This window comes from Conger conger, chromosome 2 (assembly GCF_963514075.1).
Source record: "Conger conger chromosome 2, fConCon1.1, whole genome shotgun sequence".
Lineage (NCBI taxonomy): Eukaryota > Metazoa > Chordata > Actinopteri > Anguilliformes > Congridae > Conger > Conger conger.
The window spans coordinates 77,468,861-77,487,835 of NC_083761.1; the positions used below are offsets into that span (position 1 = coordinate 77,468,861).

Below are 18,975 nucleotides of genomic sequence, written 5' to 3' on the forward strand. Positions count from 1 at the left end.
TAGCCTGCAGTTCCATACGGTTCGCTGATCGCGTATCTGCACTCCACTCAAACTGTTGGAAGATGCGATCCTTAGCCTGAGAGACATAAGATTAGAACACATGAAAACGTTTAATGCCGAGTTTGCCGAGAATGGCTTCAGTTTACTTTGACAGGCTAGCTACATTACCTTACCTTGTAGCCTATGGGGCTGTATGCAGCTGCAATACATACAAAAATACAGAAATAACTTTTCAGAAATACATAAATCCGTTTGAATTATAAATAAATACATCTGATAAATCTAAATTATGGACTTGTTGGCACCTGCGCGAAATAGAATAGCAAGGGGGAAAGGAGAGAGAGAGAGAGAGAGAGAGAGAGAGAGAGAGAGAGAGAGAGAGGGAGGGAGAGAGAGAGAGAGAGAGAGAGAGAGAGAGAGAGAGAGAGAGAGAGAGAGAGAGAGAGAGAGACTGGCGTCGGGAGCGATAGCTGGAGAGGCTTAATGGCTTAATGGTGTAATATGCATGCCATAATATTACCAGCAACCTGGATAAAAAGGAAGACGACGAGAGAACAAATGGGGAAGAGAAACGGCGAAAGAGAGATAAGAGCCCTTGGTTTTTAATAGATTGTCGGCGTTTTAAGACGAGTGGCTTATAGCAGCGGGGGTTATAGCAGTGGCTTATAACGCGGGATCGCACATCGTTGGGAATACAGTGATGACCGCGATGCAGAGACACATCGAAATGATTTTTGAGGCAGGGTGCTCAAATACGCGCAAAAGATGTCTTATAATTGAAGACTGTTTGTGAGTTTCTGACTGCGCCCACGTAAAATGAGACACTTTCATTGATGGGACAAGCGGACGCCCGGCACCTTTTCTGCTATAGTATCAGTTACACGAGCCTTTTTTGGCCAATGGGGAACTGTACGGCTCGGACTGGGCACGGAGTGACAAAGAGAGCGCTTTGACGGACAGGTGCAGCGCGGAGCAGCAATAAACCACCGCGCAGCAGCGCCAGCGGTCTGGAATTCTGCAATAAGCGACAGATAAAAAGCAATAAATTTAGTGGTAAATAAGTAATCTATCGCGGCATGGGCGATGAGGCGACTAACTTCAGGGGAATCAGCGCGGGCGACTGTCTCCCAGCATCCGCCGCGCGGAAGCCGTCTGCCAGGCTGACTGTCAGCGCACAGAGGGAGAAAAAGACCGTCAGTTTTGAAAACAAATAATAATAAAAGTTTTGATTCTGAGTCTGGGTCGACAAGCAATTGGATCTCAAACGGAACTAGCACTGTGAATAATTGGTGTTCGTAAATATTTCGCCAGTCTATAGATAACATTTCGCTGACAGCGCTCCGTGATTAAAGCTCCCATGCCATTGTCGAGTTTAGAATAAACCATGGAAATAGATTTATTTTTATCAATTTAAATATTATATCACCAAATAATCGAACTTGGCTCCCGTGCCTAAACTTAACTATTGCATACCTTTGAGCATATTTATAACCACGCTATGATGGAACCGCCGTCTTGCTCGAAAAAGAGCTTGTCCCTCTCGCTGCCCGTTCCCCGGGAAGGGCACGCGACCCTGAGACCCCCGCAACACCTCTGGAGACAGCCACGGACCCCCATCAAAATTAAGCACCGCGGGTACTCGGACACGGACCGGCATCACCACCCGCAGATAGAGCGCTCCAATGCGGTGGACACGACCGACCGGCCGGCGCTTCGGACCTCCCGTATGACCTGGCCCGCTTCCTTTCACGGAACGACCGGCACGTCGGGCGGCAACAGCGCTGGAAACAAGCGGTAAGAATCCAGGCGTGCAGTTACGCATAGTCCAATATAATTTTTCATGGATATGTTTGATGATGGTGATTGCTTAGCTAACAGAGCTGCCAGAAGCGTGACAAATTTGCCGAAATTATTAGTTTTGTAAAGCTGAACGCAGGGGACTCCCCATATAGGTACTGTATCACGATACCACGGAGAACTACAAGCGGGTCGCCACACTACACACTGCGATGGTGCAAGCGACTCTCCGGAAGTGTCATGAGAGACGATACCGGAGACTGGAGACCCACTGTGTACTTAGCAGCACGCCCACTCAAAAACATGGAAACAGACGCTGTCACACACCAGTGTTTCTGCTTACAGTGATGCAATTTGGACGGGAGACAAAAACGACAAGTGCATGCGCAGTGCATACAAATTCCTGCTTAATGCATGGAGCTGGAGGTCCATAATAGAGCAGGGGCGTCCAGTATTGTTGAAAAGGACCTGTGTGGGTGCCGCTTTTTGTTTTATCCCAGCTGCAGGGTACCTGATTCTACTCATCTTACATGGAGACCATGATTAATTAATTACTTGAATCAGGTGTCGTGATACTGGGATAAAAAAAAGACCTGTACCCACACTGGACACCGGTGCTGCAAAGGCGACTAATGCTGGTGTGTATTGTTTCTAACTGGTGGAGAGGGGATCTGTGCTTTCTGTAGAGTGGCTGCCGGTTTTGCAGGCCCTTCCAAGAGAGGGACACTGCGGGTCAGACTGGGTTTTCTCACCCACCCACAAACCCTCCTCAGACTAATCTGCAAGGTCCAAGCTCTTAGTTCTGTGGTGGCATTCCTAGCGTGGGTGCGCACGTTGTTGTACGTCTGCCAAATGCCTGTAATGTTACCCTAAGCTCACCAAATCGGAGTGATCGCCTTACCTCCACGGCGTCTGCTTCCGTTAGATCATCTGCATGGTCCCTGTAAGGGCTCCACCAGCCTGCTTCACTGGGAGCAGCTGAAATAATCCGGCCCATCTTCCAGCTGGTCTCTCTAGTGCCTGATCCTGGTGATCCAGTGCAGCTCCTCCATGTCTTGTCCTAGTAGCAGCTTAGAGCAGCTGTGTTTTCAGAGCAGCTGAAAGGAATGTGACTCTGGCTGTAGTGTTTCTGACTGACGTATTAAGTGTATTAGTATTGATATTGAGTAGATGCAAGCTAAGAACAGTATGGCTTTTTACAGCCTATGTTTAGATGTGTCCATAAATAAAGCACTTTTGAAAATGTGTGTGTGTGTGTGTATACGCAGTACAGGGTTAGGCTGTACGGTGTATATGTGTGTGTGTGTGAGAGAGAGTCCGGCTGTAGTATGTGTATGTGTGTTTGCATGTGTGTGTGTGTGTCTGTGTGTCTGTGTGTGCCTGCATATATGTGTGCGTGCGTGTGTGTGAGAGAGTCAGGCTGTAGTGTTTGTGTGTGTGTATGTGTGTGTGTGAATGTGTGAGTCAGGGTGTAGTGGGTGTGTGTGTGTGTGTGTGAGTCAGGCTGTAGTGTGTGTGTATGTGTGTGTGTGAGAGAGTCAGGCTGTAGTATGTGTGTGTGTGTGACTGACTCAGTATGGATAGGTTTCAGGTCGTCCGCATTAGACACATTTATCGGGCCTTGCGGAAACCCGTAATTCTAAAATGTCATTGCGGTTCTCTGTTTGTAGATTAGAGTAATTATTTTAATGCTCACAATCGCAGTGAGTGACACAGGCTGTCTGTCTCCCAGTGGCTCTGAATTTACCGAGCTGCCGGTGAGAAACCTCCGGACACACTGATCCTGGACCTGTCGTGGAGCTGCTTTCCCTCGGGGGTTCAGCTTTGTCTTATGTGTCAGGCCGGTGCTCTGTTTGCGACAGCATGTAAAATGTATTCCGCATGTTCTTCCGTTCTTCATTCAGGGTCTGTGATTTTGCCCCGTGGGGCAGATACGTCACCGGGAGAAGGCCTTGTGTTATCCTAGCCTTGTTGAACGCCTCACATCTGCCGGCTAAAGGGGATGATTCTGCCCGCTTGGTTTTTATTTAGCCTTTATTTAGCCCGGGGCCCTGCATGTCTTTGCACTGTGGGAGGAAACCGGAATGCCCAGAGGAAAATTGCACAAAACACAGGGAGAACATGCCAACTCCACACAGAGACTCCAACCGGAAACCTCGTTCTCCAGGGCAGCAGTGCTCCCCCCGGGGCCCCCTTACTGCGTGATGAGTGACTGCAGGGGCGGCCCAATTTGCTGCTGGAAGGTGTGGCTAGGCCACACCTTGCCATCCCCTCTCCCCCGGACCAAGCGGAAAATGAATGCCCCAGTGCACTGAGCTTTAGGAGACTGCTGTCACATGCAATCAGCCCCCCCCCCTTCAGTGAGCCAGTGACTCGGTCTGTTTCACACCTGTCTCGCTTCGCCAGAGCAGCAGCAACAATAACAACAGAAACGACAACAACAATAGCAACTATCATAGTAAGAATAATAACAATAACAACAGAAACAACAACAACAATGACAACGGAAACAACAACAACAATAACAGCAGAAACAACAACAGCAATGGCAACTATCATAGTAAGAATAGTAACAATAACAACAACAACAACTATGACAGCAACAATAATAAGAACAACGACGACAATAATAATACTAATAATAACAATAATAATGATGATGATGATGACTATGACAACAACAACAATGATTATAACAAACTCAGTCAAACTCAGTAACAATAACAACAACCATTATAATAATGAGGACTATGACTGCTGCAAAAACAACAGCAACAACAATAACAACAACAATAATAATAATAATAATACTTCTGTGCTTGTTTGTCTGGAATGCTAGGGTGAGTCATTGATCCCTGTAGCCTCTGAGTGCATCTCTTCCCTCCTCTTGTGCATTAGAGTGCAGTGTGTGCTTTTCATTTATAAAGGACAGGATTGCTCTCAGATTTCACGAAAAGTTACATACAGTATGTCTATGCAGCAGTGTCTCTGGTTTCATTGGGATAGAGGTCAGAGCACACCGTATGAGGAGGTTTAAGTGTTTTTATGAGAGATTCAATATCAATCCTGGCAACATGGCATGTGACCAAACACATGCATCGGAAAAAAGTGGAAAGAGATATGAGGGAATTCGATTGATATGTATGCTGTTTTCCTTTCATGAATTGATAAAAAAAAATACTGAAATAACAATCTTGCACAGTATGGGGGAGAGAATGACTTATCAGCTATTGAAATGGTATCTGTGTGGGTTAAAGGTAACAGAACCAGGGTCTGGACCATAGTCCATTAGCCAGCAGCCATACCATCATGCACCCTGCTCCTGCTTGGTGGGCTTGGTTAGTACTTGGATGGGAGACCTCCACGGAAAACGAAGTTGCTGCAAGTGGTGTTGGTGGGCCAGTAGGGGGCAGTCTTCCCTGTGCGCCGCAGTGATGGGGACGCTGTGCTGCAGGAGACACTGTCTTTCGGATGAGAGGTTAAACCGAGGTCCTGCCTCACTGTGGTCATCAAAGATCCCATTGCACTCTTCACAAAGGTTCCTTGGTGTCCTGGCTAAATTCCAAACCTGCCTCTCTCAAACTGCCACCAAATCATCCCCTGATTCAATCGGCTAAAAACACCCTCTCCCCCTCAGCTGGTGTGTGGTGAGCGTTCTGGTGCAAAATGGCTGCCTTTTCATCACTCAGGTGTGTGCTACACATTGGTGGTGGTTGAGGCGAGTTTCCTCCTCATCCCTGCGTAACGTGCTTTGAGTTGCCAGCTGCTGGGGAAAGCGCTATATAAATGCAAGACATTATTATGACCATATGGAGTGTACAGCGTGTAGAAACAGCCAAAGCAGGCTAGGGAGTTTGAGAGAGCTCTTCATGGGGTTCACTCCAATCACTCATTTTATCCTGTCTTGTCAAAAAATGGATCGAGAACCGGCACTTTTAAGGCCATTCCCATCTGTTAAATGCTCCTTGGAGGAGCTAGGACCTAGGAGCTAGGAGCTAGGAGTTAGGAGGCTCCTGGATGATTCTAAAGTGAGGAAAGCATGAGCGCATCCATTGAGGAAATGTTTTCTGACGTATAAACGATCCACCTGTGGCTCAACCTCTCTGCGTCGGCCACGCCTGTAATGGAGGCGGTTTAAAGCGGCGTTGACAGAGCGAGGACACGCCTGTAATGGAGGCGGTTTAAAGCCGCGTTGACTGAGCGGGAACACGCCTGTAATGGAGGCGGTTTAAAAGGGGCGTTGACTGAGCGAGGACACGCCCGGATTCCTCCGTGCTCGTGTCCTGGCCTGGCGTCTCTCCTCCGCTGAGGAGCGGGGAAAGGACGCGGCGATGACGCTGAAAAGGCAGAAATGCTTTTGAAATGAAGTATTAAAAAAGGTGTGAAATCGCAGTTAAGACATCGGCCTCTTTGTCCTGGAATTCCCGACATGTTGGAACATTTGATAATTTCATAACCCGGTTTACCCCGTAGCCGCACCCAGAGCACAGGCAGCGCGCCTGTCTTCTGTCCGTCCGCCTGGCCAGCAAGAGCGTGTCCGCCAGCCAGCTAATTTCCCAGAGTGCACCGGGGGAGGGGTGTGGATCACCAATGCTAATTTCCCAGAGTGCACCGGGGGAGGGGGTGTGGATCACCAATGCTCATTTCCCAGAGTGCACCGGGGGAGGGGGTGTGGATCACCAATGCTAATTTCCCAGAGTGCACTGGGGGGGGGAATGACCAATGCTCATTTCCCAGAGTGCACCGGGGGAGAGGTGAGGATGACCAATGCTCATTTCAGCAAAAGTACAACTCCGGAGCCCGAAGCCCCGTTGCCATGGTTACTTGTTTGTGGGTGTTAAAAAATGAATATATTTTACTGTAAAAGGGAAAGAGGCTGTGTTCATTCCATTAGGCAATATATTATCTTCCAGAATGTGCCGGCAATTGAGGAACCATTGCGCCCATGTTGTAAAGCTTATGACATGCTGATAAAAATTGTCGTTCCTTCAACTGCGTTTAAATAATTCACAGTAATAATTCAGTTCTGACAGGGGAAAAAAACGCTTCCACAAAAATATGTACACACACACACATTCATATGGGCACAGATACACACGCGCACACACAGTTGTGTTACAGAGGTGTTGTAACTGCATCTTCAGCTGTGTTAAGGGTGTGTTGTGACTGTCTTCAGTTGTGCTTTTGTTGTGTGTGCGTTGTAACTTCATCTGTGACTGTCGTCAGTTGTGCTTTTGTTGTGTGTGCGTTGTAACTTCATCTGTGACTGTCTTCAGTTGTGCTTTTGTTGTGTGTGCGTTGTAACTTCATCTGTGACTGTCGTCAGTTGTGCTTTTGTTGTGTGTGTGTTGTAACTTCATCTGTGACTGTCTTCAGTTGTGCTTTTGTTGTGTGTGCGTTGTAACTTCATCTGTGACTGTCTTCAGTTGTGTTGTGGATGTGCTGTGACTATTTCTTCAGTTGTGTTGTGGGTGGGTTGTAACTATATCCTCTCTATGGCTATGATTAGACCTTGATTTTCTTCTGAGATCTGACTGTTCGTTTTGGTTTTTGAAACCATTAGCGACAATAATGTCAATACGGATATGAATATGAAATTAACCATTTGTATGAAGAGGGATGTGACCTTGACATTGCCACTGTACCACTGGTTGGGCAAGGAATCCCCTTCTGTACCAATCCTGTTTATACACCCCGCTCACCCTTAACTCCTCCTTTAATCAGCAACCTCAAAACATATTATACAGTATAGCAACAGGAAAAAAATAAAAAAAAATAAAAAAAAACCTATTTCTAGACTTGAAGGTGACTTGAAGGTCAACGCTGTGTAGAATGTTGGCTGTCAGACACGCCTAAAGAACAGCGTCAATGTGCACCAAAGTGAAAGACCACGCTAAAAACCAGCAGTAGGCCTTTAATTAAGTGCACGGGACTGTACTTCCATTACACGGTAAATAACTGATCCAATTGCACATGATGGCTAATTGCAAATCTGCATAATAACATACTCCACAACATGGCCTGTAACTCTTTCATGCTTTCCTCGGTTGGATCAGTTGAAAAAAAACTTCTATCAAAGTGCGCTTCTCATGTCAAACTGGATAAATTTAGAGAGATGTGGCGGAGTTTATTTATTTATTTTTAGTGTTGGCAGGGAGCTGATTTTATTCAGTCGCGCTCAGAACGAATCTGTGTGAATTTAAAAGGAACTGTTGTCGACTGCACAGGTGCGTTCCCAAACGAAGGGGAGAGGGAGAATTCACGGGGGAGGGGTCGTGCAGAGGCACATTCAGTTCTTATTCGCAAGCATTCAAGAGACCGTCCGGAGAACAATGCATCATGCCGCTGCAAAACGCTCTTCCAGGCGCGGGGGGTTGACACGGCCGTGTATTCATTTTCCTGCATATCAGCAAAATGAAAGCAAAGGTGAAAGAAGAGGGCAGGTGTCTTAAAATGGGGGGGGGGGGGGGGGGGGGTCTTATTCAGGCTGCAACAACGATGACATTAACTTAACTGACAGCAGCTTGGACAGCTCAGGCTTAAAACGAACATTCAAAGGGCAGACTGTAACAATGGTCCTCACTCTTGGCCCTGGAGAGCCGCAGGGCGTGCAGGGGTTTGTTGCTGATAAGATGAAAACAAAAACCAGCACACCCTGCGGCTCTCCAGGGCCAGGAGTGAGGACCCCACACACCCTGCGGCTCGCCAGCACCAGGAGTGAGGACCCCAGGATACCCTGCGGCTCTCCCGGACCAGGAGTGAGGACCCCAGCACACCCTGTGGCTCTCCAGGGCCAGGAGTGAGGACCCCAGCACACCCTGCAGCTCTCCAGGACCAGGAGTGAGGACCCCAGCACACCCTGCGGCCCTCCAGGACCAGGAGTGAGGACCCCAGCACACCCTGCGGCTCTCCAGGACCAGGAGTGAGGACCCCAGCACACCCTGCGGCTCTCCAGGACCAGGCGTGAGGACCCCAGCACACCCTGTGGCTCTCCAGGGCCAGGAATGAGGACCCCAGCACACCCTGCAGCTCTCCAGGGCCAGGAATGAGGACCCCAGCACACCCTGCGGCTCTCCAGGGCCAGGAATGAGGACCCCACACACCCTGTGGCTCTCCAGGACCAGGAGTGAGGACCCCAGCACACCCTGCGGCTCTCCAGGACCAGGAATGAGGACCCCAGCACACCCTGCGGCCCTCCAGGACCAGGAATGAGGACCCCTGCACTACAAATACAAAAGGGAGACGTAACTTACGCAGTGAGGGAAAAAAGAAAATTGAAACTCAGAGTAAGCAGGAACGTGAAAGTACTTATGCGATTTACAAAACCGATAAACGGATTCCATTTTCTCAACCTGTGTAGCAGAAGTGGAAAAATGAGAGGGGAAAATGCGGCGCACGTGCATTACGGGCAGATAAGGTGGCTTTGCCTGGAACAGGGGACAGGGGATCCCTCCCTGGAGGCAGGCAGATATCACCACGCTCTGGAGCCAGTCTCCCAGACCGAGTGTTCATCGAGCAGCTCGGACCGCACACTGGACAGGGAGGGTGAAGGGATCCATCAATAACATCAGCAAGTCATAGCAACAATTGTTTATGTATTCATTTACTTATTTATAATGGAATACACTGAGCTCCAGAATAATTGGCAATGCCCAAAAAATACTTAAGAGAATGAACAATATCATTATTGAGATAAACTCAAAATGCCAACATATGAGATGACTGTACTTTATTACTGTGTCAAATAATGGAATTTAATACATTCATTTAATGTAAAAAGTCATAATTATTGGTTTAGTACTTGACAAGCAAGGATAACAGCGTGACGTCTTTGCCTGTAATGTTTATGACAAGGTTAAGGGACACATTTGGAGAGATTTCGGACCATTCCTCCATGCAGATCTTTCATATCCTTGAGTCCTTGATTTTGCTGTCACCGAACCATTTGTCTGTGAATTTTGAGGTGCGTTTTGGGTCATTGCCTTGCTGGAAAGTCCACCTTCAGCCTTGTGGTAGAGGCAACCAGATCGACAGCCAAATTTACCTGATACTTCATCTATGATACTGTTGATCTTAACCAGTGCCCCTGGACCTCTAGAATTAAAACAGCCCCCAAAACATCACTGACCCTCCACCATATTTCACCGTGGGGATGCTTGTGTGTGTGTGCATGCGTATGTGTGTGTGTGTGATGCCTCTGCTTTTATGCATCGCTGTTTTGATGCCTAAAATGTTGATGCTGTATTTAAACAAAACGTTCAATTTGCCTGTGTCTGTAACATCTACAAGTGTTCCCTAGCCCTGTATGTTCCTGTAGCACCCTACAAGTGTTCACTAGCCCTGTCTGTTCCTGTAGCTCTCTACAAGTGTTCCCTAACCCTGTCTGTTTCTGTAACACCTACAAGTGTTCACTAGCCCCATGTTTCTGTAGCACTCTACAAGTATTCACTAGCCCTGTCTGTTCCTGTAGCACCCTACAAGTGTTCCCTAGCCCTGTCTGTTCCTGTAGCTCTCTACAAGTGTTCACTAGCCCTGTCTGTTCCTGTAGCTCTCTACAAGTGTTCCCTAGCCCTGTCTGTTCCTGTAGCTCTCTACAAGTGGTCCCTAACCTTTCTGTTCTTAAATATGAAAGTAACTCTGCCTGTAATATTCCTCCAAGCCAATATTGGAACAGATGGCACGTGTTCACTAGCACTGATAAATAAATAATAATAATAATAATAATAATAAAAATAATAAAAATGTTCACTGAACTCCAACAGCAAGCGCATGAATTTTTAATTTTTGCTTTTTGTTTTTCACTGTATGACTGTGATACTGGACAAACACACGCTGTGTTTGATGAGAGGGGGAGAGAGAGAGAGAGAGAGTAGGAGGACAAAATGAAGAACGGAGTGAGAGAGGGGGTTGGGGAATGGGAGAGAGAGTGCAGTAATCGAGAGGAAGAGCAGGAAAAGATAAAAATAAAGAAGGTAAAATTAAAAAAATAAGAGAGAAAGAGCAGCAAGAGAGGCAAAACAGAGGCCTAGCTGCAGTGGGATTAGTCCTATGTGTAAGAGGAACTCTGTGATGAATCAACTGTAATTAGCCTGGCAGTCTGGATGTTCCCCTGATCATCAATCACAATACCTCACTACCATAATTACACTCTGAGAGCCATAGTGTGGTATTATAATCAGAGAACAAAAATCACTTTTCCCCACACCCCTATTGGTCCTTTACAAAGAGCCGCTAATTATTCCTTACAGTCCTGTTCAAAGCACCTGTTGAAGGGCATAATGGGTTAAACAGCACATTAATGCTTCCTGTTAACTGCTGCTCAGTTTTCTAGGCATCTGTGCCTATCTGAGGACGTTTCGATGATATTTAGTAGATGCAGAATAAATTACCCCTCTCCCAGTATACTTAAAAACATATTGTTCATCTTGCTCTAAATTTTAACCTTCACTTGAATTATTCACTAGAATAATTTAGGGATGTGGCAGACACTGAGTGCCCAGAGAAACAGTGACAGCATCCCCTGCTATATTAACTCAAACCTCGCCTTTATTCCTAAACCGAAATTAGGTGCTGCTTTTATGGTGAAAAAAATAATAATTCAGCAAGACGCAGCAACGAGACTAGTTCCAAGTCTTAAAGGTGTGATTTCAGAAAAAGAAAACACTGATGGCATTGAATCTCATAAGTATCGCTAAAAGAGGAATTAAGGTAGGATTTGATGGAGGTTTTTTATGAGCGTTTTAAATGGATTAATGAGGTTAATTATGGCAGCTATGCCGTGACGATCTCTGTGAAGGGAACCGGATTATGCAGGGAGAACTGGAAATGAAAGCAAATGTTATCTGTGCTCGTTCACGAATGAGATAAGCACAGTACACAGGCTAGGATGGGCTAAATGACCCATGGTAAGCACAGCACTCAGGCTAGGATGGGCTAAATGACCCATGGTAAGCACAGCACACAGGCTAGGATGGGCTAAATGACCCATGGTAAGCACAGCACACAGGCTAGCATGGGCTAAATGACCCATGGTAAGCACAGCACTCAGGCTAGGATGGGCTAAATGACCCTTGGTAAGCACAGCACTCAGGCTAGGATGGGCTAAATGACCCATGGTAAGCACAGCACTCAGGCTAGGATGGGCTAAATGACCCATGGTAAGCACAGCACTCAGGCTAGGATGGGCTAAATGACCCATGGTAAGCACAGCACACAGGCTAGCATGGGCTGAATGACCCATGGTAAGCACAGCACTCAGGCTAGGATGGGCTAAATGACCCATGGTAAGCACAGCACTCAGGCTAGGATGGGCTAAATGACCCATGGTAAGCACAGCACAGAGGCTAGCATGGGCTGAATGACCCATGGTAAGCACAGCACTCAGGCTAGGATGGGCTAAATGACCCATGGTAAGCACAGCACTCAGGCTAGGATGGGCTAAATGACCCATGGTAAGCACAGCACAGAGGCTAGGATGGGCTAAATGACCCTTGGTAAGCACAGCACTCAGGCTAGGATGGGCTAAATGACCCATGGTAAGCACAGCACTCAGGCTAGGATGGGCTAAATGACCCATGGTAAGCACAGCACTCAGGCTAGGATGGGCTAAATGACCCATGGTAAGCACAGCACACAGGCTAGCATGGGCTGAATGACCCATGGTAAGCACAGCACTCAGGCTAGGATGGGCTAAATGACCCATGGTAAGCACAGCACTCAGGCTAGGATGGGCTAAATGACCCATGGTAAGCACAGCACAGAGGCTAGCATGGGCTAAATGACCCATGGTAAGCACAGCACACAGGCTAGGATGGGCTAAATGACCCATGGTAAGCACAGCACAGAGGCTAGCATGGGCTAAATGACCCATGGTAAGCACAGCACTCAGGCTAGGATGGGCTAAATGACCCATGGTAAGCACAGCACTCAGGCTAGGATGGGCTAAATGACCCATGGTAAGCACAGCACTCAGGCTAGGATGGGCTAAATGACCCATGGTAAGCACAGCACAGAGGCTAGGATGGGCTAAATGACCCTTGGTAAGCACAGCACTCAGGCTAGGATGGGCTAAATGACCCATGGTAAGCACAGCACTCAGGCTAGGATGGGCTAAATGACCCATGGTAAGCACAGCACTCAGGCTAGGATGGGCTAAATGACCCATGGTAAGCACAGCACACAGGCTAGCATGGGCTGAATGACCCATGGTAAGCACAGCACTCAGGCTAGGATGGGCTAAATGACCCATGGTAAGCACAGCACTCAGGCTAGGATGGGCTAAATGACCCATGGTAAGCACAGCACAGAGGCTAGCATGGGCTGAATGACCCATGGTAAGCACAGCACACAGGCTAGGATGGGCTAAATGACCCATGGTAAGCACAGCACAGAGGCTAGCATGGGCTAAATGACCCATGGTAAGCACAGCACTCAGGCTAGGATGGGCTAAATGACCCATGGTAAGCACAGCACTCAGGCTAGGATGGGCTAAATGACCCATGGTAAGCACAGCACTCAGGCTAGGATGGGCTAAATGACCCATGGTAAGCACAGCACACAGGCTAGGATGGGCTAAATGACCCATGGTAGGCACAGCACACAGGCTGAAATAAGCTGAATAACACAAACTCAGCACAGCGTTCAGGCTAAAATAAGATTAATAAACGAAGCTAAGCACAACACTCTGAAATCATCTGAATAATCCAAGATTAGAACAGGCTAAATTGGGTTTAATAACCCAAGATAAGCATAGTGCACAGACTTGCTCTACACCATAATCAGACCCAGCACTGAGACAGACCAAGACTAAAATGAGCTGAAGGGCCCAAACTAAGTACAGCACTAAGTCTAAAATTAATTTAATAATCCATGATAGGAACAGAATACAGGCTAAAATGGGTTAAATAACCCAAGCTAAGCACAGCACCCAGACTAAAACGGCTTTAATAACCCAAGCAAAGCACAATGCACAGACTTGCTGTACACCATAATCAGACCAGGCACTGAGACAGTCCAAATAACCACCTGCTCTGATAGCCTGGCTTTTTCCTCTTCATACAAGTGACAGGAAACCCTATTCCACTGAAACTGTCTGGTCTGGGCCGTGAGCTCTACCCCCGCCAAAATCCTGATCCCCCCCCCCCCTCCAACATTCCCCCGGCCGTATTTTATTTAAATGCCAAACCTTGCCTCTGCTTTTATACTTCTATACCCCCTTCCCCACGGTGAAATATGGTTATACCTGCTTTAAGGCCAGTTTATAGTCCAGCGACACAGTGTCGCTCGACTGAAATAGCGGAATGCTTTTGCTTTTGTTCTACTCTGTTGTTGCCCTACGTAGACACTGGTCATTGCCCTGAGCAAAAAGTGTAAACGTTATAGAGCGGGCCTATAAACAAAATGTCATACAGTGCATGCGACGTTCTGACGCCGGACAGTAAACTGCCCCTTACTCTGGGATAAAATACGGCGATATACAGCCGTAATGACAGGACACAAAGAGCAGTTGCACCCTCGAGGAAGATCACCTGCCATCAATCCAAAATGGCTGCCATGCATGCAGGTCACCCTGGGGGCAGAGGGCGGGGGAAGGGGATTGAGATCAGAAAGAGCACCTGTTAAAAAAAAAGAATAATCACTGCTGCCTCAGGGCATATGCTTCAGCAAACAGTTACAGATGCAGTTCAGATACAGTGGCTGTCTGTGTGTGCATGTGTGTGTGTGTGTGTGTGTGTGTGTGTGTGAGTGTGTGTGTGAGAGTGTGTGTGTGTGTGTGTACGTACGTGTGTGTGTGTCTGTGTCTGTGTCTGTGTGTGTGTGTCTGTGTGCGTGTGTGCGTGAGTGTGTGTGTGTGTGCGTGCGTATGTGTGTGTGTGTGCGTGCGTATGTGTGTGTGTGTGAGCGTGTGTGTGTGTGCATATGTGTGTGTGTGTGAGTGTGTCTGTGTGCGTGAGTACGTGTGCGTGCGTGCGTGCATGCATGAGTGTGTGTGTGTGTCTGTGTGTGTGTGTGTGTGTGTGTGTGTGCTTGAGTGTGTGTGTGTGTGTGTGCGTGTGTGCTAGTCCTGTTCTGATAATCAGGGGCCAAATGAAGGCGGTGTGTGTGTGAACAGACCGTTTCCAGTACACACAGGTGTGATGCACAACAGGAGCTTTCAACCTGTTCTGAAGCTCGGACCCCTGTCCAGGCTCAAAGGCATCCAGGGGACCTGGACTTTAAAGGTACAATAGGTCATTCTGGGCTTCTAACGGTCAAGAGGGGAATAGTAGCAGCAAACTCCTTCTAACCACAACACTGTTTATCCCTCCCCCTTCTCTGTAAACACGCTGACGTTGAAATGCCATTGGCTGCGGCAATTGGAACTAATTTTCAACCTATGCGCTTGAATTATTGGTCAGCAATACAATGTTTTGATACAGTGTGTCGGGCCGTCAACTGTATATTTTGAAACCCGAATTTAAGGACTATGAACACAACATGTCAGTGAGCCTCTTTCAATGATAGGAAGGGATTTACAATGGTCTTGTAACAATGTTTTAACACAAAAATATTACCTATTGTACCTTTAAAAAAATAAAAAATAAAAATAATATGTTAGTTAGCTAAAGCGACTTACAGTTCATTAGACTAAGCAAATAATGCATATGAAGCCTGGCCTGGCATATGGCCCCTGGCAGTACCTTCAGGGACCCCAGGAGGAAGCCCGCACGGGGTGTGTGGTGCCGGGGTGTGGGGCACTGGCGTCTGGCCCGGGGTGTGTGGTGCTGGGGTGTGTGGTGCTGGGAGAGAGAGGAGGGAGGGAGGGAGGGAGGGAGAGAGAGAGGAGGGAGGGAGGGAGGGAGGGAGAGAGGGAGGGAGAGAAGTGGGGGGGATGTTTAATAACCAACTTTGCCAAGCTGGATTTTACAGTTTTTTACATCTCTCTCTCTCTCTCTCTCTCTCTCTGTCTCTCTCCTCCCTCTCCCTCTCTCTGTATCTCTCTGTCTCTCTCCTCTTTCTCTCTCTCTCTCTCTCTCCCTCTCTCTATACAGGTACTATTTCGCTTTTAGACAAACTAAACGTGAGGTACACTTTAATGGTAGGAAATGAATGGCCTGTTCTCATCATTCTGTTATGTTATGTTATGTTATGTTATGTTATTTTATGTTACGTTACGTTACGTTACGTTACGTTACGTTACGTTACGTTACGTTACTTTATGTTATGTTATGTTATGTTATGTTATGTTATGTTATTTTATTTTATTTTATTTTATTTTATTTTATTTTATTTTATTTTATTTTATGTTATGTTATTTTATTTTATTTTATTTTATGTTATGTTATCTTAAGTCTCTCTCCCCCTTCCTCAATCTTTCATCGTGTTTTTCCGTTTCTTTCTCTCCCTTTTCCTCTTCTCTTTCCTACTGTCAAATTAAAGTTGCTTGGCTGACAGGAAAAACACTTGTACCGTACAGAGGATATTTCCAGAGTGTACAGCAGTCAGCTCCATTAATAATCTCTCTCTCCTTCTCCCCCTCTCTGCTCCTCTCATTTTATTCTTCTCTCTCAGAAGCGCATTTCTTCTCTTTTGTCCCCCATCAGCATGTCTTGGGAAACGGGTGAGATTGTGTCTCTGATGCGCAGGTCACTCTCAGATGCGGGAATCAGCTCTGTGTAATTAAGGAGCATTGGCTTTGCGACTGTGGCAGGGCGATGCCTCCGCGGGTGATCCCATTAAGGCCGGAGCTAACAGGGATCGCAGGCCGCTGTTCCGGCCTGTGTGTTTATTTTTATCCGCCGTGGATACGGTGCGGTCCGTAAGTGCTTGGACAGTGGTGCAATTTTTGTTCTTTGGCTCGTTTGGCTCGGTGCCCCAGCACTTTGGATTTGAAATTAAAACGATAAATATGACCCGGATCGGAAATCCAGCTTCGCGTGTGACCATCCTGAAATTACCTGCTGCCGGCCGTTTCAAAACCTGGCCCGTGCTGGTTCTTTCAGCAGGGGAGGTTGAAGTGCACCTAGTCATTTGTTTCCTTGGTGAAGGTATAAATAAGCTTTCAGTATCTAGTCTTGATTCTCGGCTTTTGGTTGCCTTTGGGGTCTGTTATTGGCTTTGTCAACATGAGCCAATGACAGTCAAAGAAGCCATTATAAGGCTGAAATGAAAACAGAGAAAAACTGTCAGTGACATAGGGGGAACACTAATGAGGATGTATTGCACACGCGGATCACCCGATATGTCAGTCTGCACTTTAACATTATATTCAATTGTATTTTTATATTAAATTATTTTAGCAAAATAGGTCTTTATTGCACATGCACACTTTCAAACTTCAGACCGTTTTTTCTTGGATTTTCATTTCACAAACACAGGGTAATTACAGCATGTATATGTTCCAGGTATTGATAGTAGCGGTTAATCTGGAGATGGCGGGGCTGGGAAGGGTTTTGAAGGAAGGCTGCCGGTGAATCGTTCAGAAATGCGTAAAAACCCCTGGGGTGGCGTATCGCGCGATCTGGAGACGCGCGTATCTGGGTAATATGGGAAACCTGAGATAATGGCCTTGTTATCTCGTGAGAGCTTTGACACGTCTGTGCGGTAATAGACATTTATTCTAAATATGTAAAAAGCTTTCGTGGGAAACGGGAGTCATTAGCGTGGCCCGCTCCCGTGTGTGTCGTTCTGGGGCCCCCGCCGTCAGCCTCCTGCCCGGCTCCTGCCTCCTCCTTTCTGCTCTAGAGTCCTCCATGCCAGGAGTTCGCTTCTGAAGGGCCACTCAGGCCGCATCCTGCCTGGCTGCCTGGAAGCCTGTCACTGATTTCAGCAAGGCAGTAAGATTGGCCTGTCCAATTTACGGATAAATGCACCCGTCTGTCGCCAAGAAAAGGCTTCCTTTGGTTCCGAGTGGACTTTTTACCACGCGCGCGCATGCACACGTGCATACGTGTACACACGCGTGTGCGCACGAACACGCGCCCGCGCACGCGCGTGTATGTACACACGTATTCACATGCACCTGCACACATGCACCTGCACACGTGCACGGGAATGCACACGCACACGTGCACACATGCACACACGCACACGTGCACACATGCACACACACACACACACACACACACACATGCAGACGCACACACGTGCCCACAGACACAAGCACACACACGTAATATAACTCTGACCTCTGTGGGGAGTGTGCGCCCTACCCTCCCTGCGGGAAATGGCTCCCTCTCTCCATCCTCCCTCTCTCTCTCCTCTCTCTTTCCACTTGTCTTTTTCCCTCCCCTTCCCTCTCATGCTCTCTCTTTATCTCTGTCTCTCACTCCGTGGGAGTAAGGGGGGAAGGGAATGAATCACAGAGAGAGAGAGAGAGAGCCAGAGAGAAAGAGAGAATTCACTTTTTTCACCTTTACTCAAATTAGGCAGGTTTACTTCCAGACAAATTACTGACAGCCAGCCATGGGAATGTGTGCAGCTTCATCCTTGAATGCGGACATGGTGCAACAGCCTTTGTGCATAATTTATACTTGACAGAAGGAAAATATGGTTTCATATGCCTTTTCCAAGTCTAAAAGACTTGGTAAGACAGTGGTATGCAGTATACGTGAGTGTGTACTGTATGTGTGTATTTTGGCGAGTAAACAGAATAAGCATGAGAGGCAGAGGAAGAATGAACATTGAGCTCATTTAATTGTTTGATTGAAAACATATTTTCGGAGAGAGAGAGAGAGAGAGAGAGATTGTGTCATTGTAAAGAACAGCTGAGCTAAGATGCTTAACTGATGTTTGCAGTATTGTTGTGGGGCAGAAGTGTGGCTGTGTGTGTGGGGGGTATTTGGGGGGGCAGAGGTGTGGGTGTGTGAATGTGGGGTATTTGGGGGGGCAGAAGTGTGGCTGTGTGTGTGGGGGGTATTTGGGGGGGCAGAGGTGTGGCTGTGTGTGTGGGGGGGTATTTGCGGGGGCAGATGTGTGGTTGTGTGTGTGTGTGTGGGGGGGTATTTGCGGGGGCAGATGTGTGGCTGTGTGTGTGTGTGTGTGGGGGGGTATTTGCGGGGGCAGATGTGTGGCTGTGTGTGTGTGTGTGGGGGGGGGTATTTGCGGGGGCAGATGTGTGGCTGTGTGTGTGTGGGGGGGGGGGGATTTTCGGGGGCAGATGTGTGGCTGTGTGTGTGTGTGTGGGGGGGGGGGTATTTG

General features: G+C 47.5%; 1 protein-coding gene across 1 annotated transcript in view; it reads left to right on the forward strand.

Annotated features, from left to right (window-relative positions):
* Positions 1-1,498: 1,498 nt before the first annotated feature.
* LOC133112190 (cAMP-specific 3',5'-cyclic phosphodiesterase 4A-like) overlaps positions 1,499-18,975 on the forward strand; it is a 59,395-nt gene continuing 41,918 nt past the window's right edge. Inside the window, exon 1 of the mRNA XM_061222868.1 lies at positions 1,499-1,794. Coding sequence (XP_061078852.1) covers positions 1,499-1,794 — 296 coding nt within the window. The remainder of the gene's footprint in view (positions 1,795-18,975) is intronic.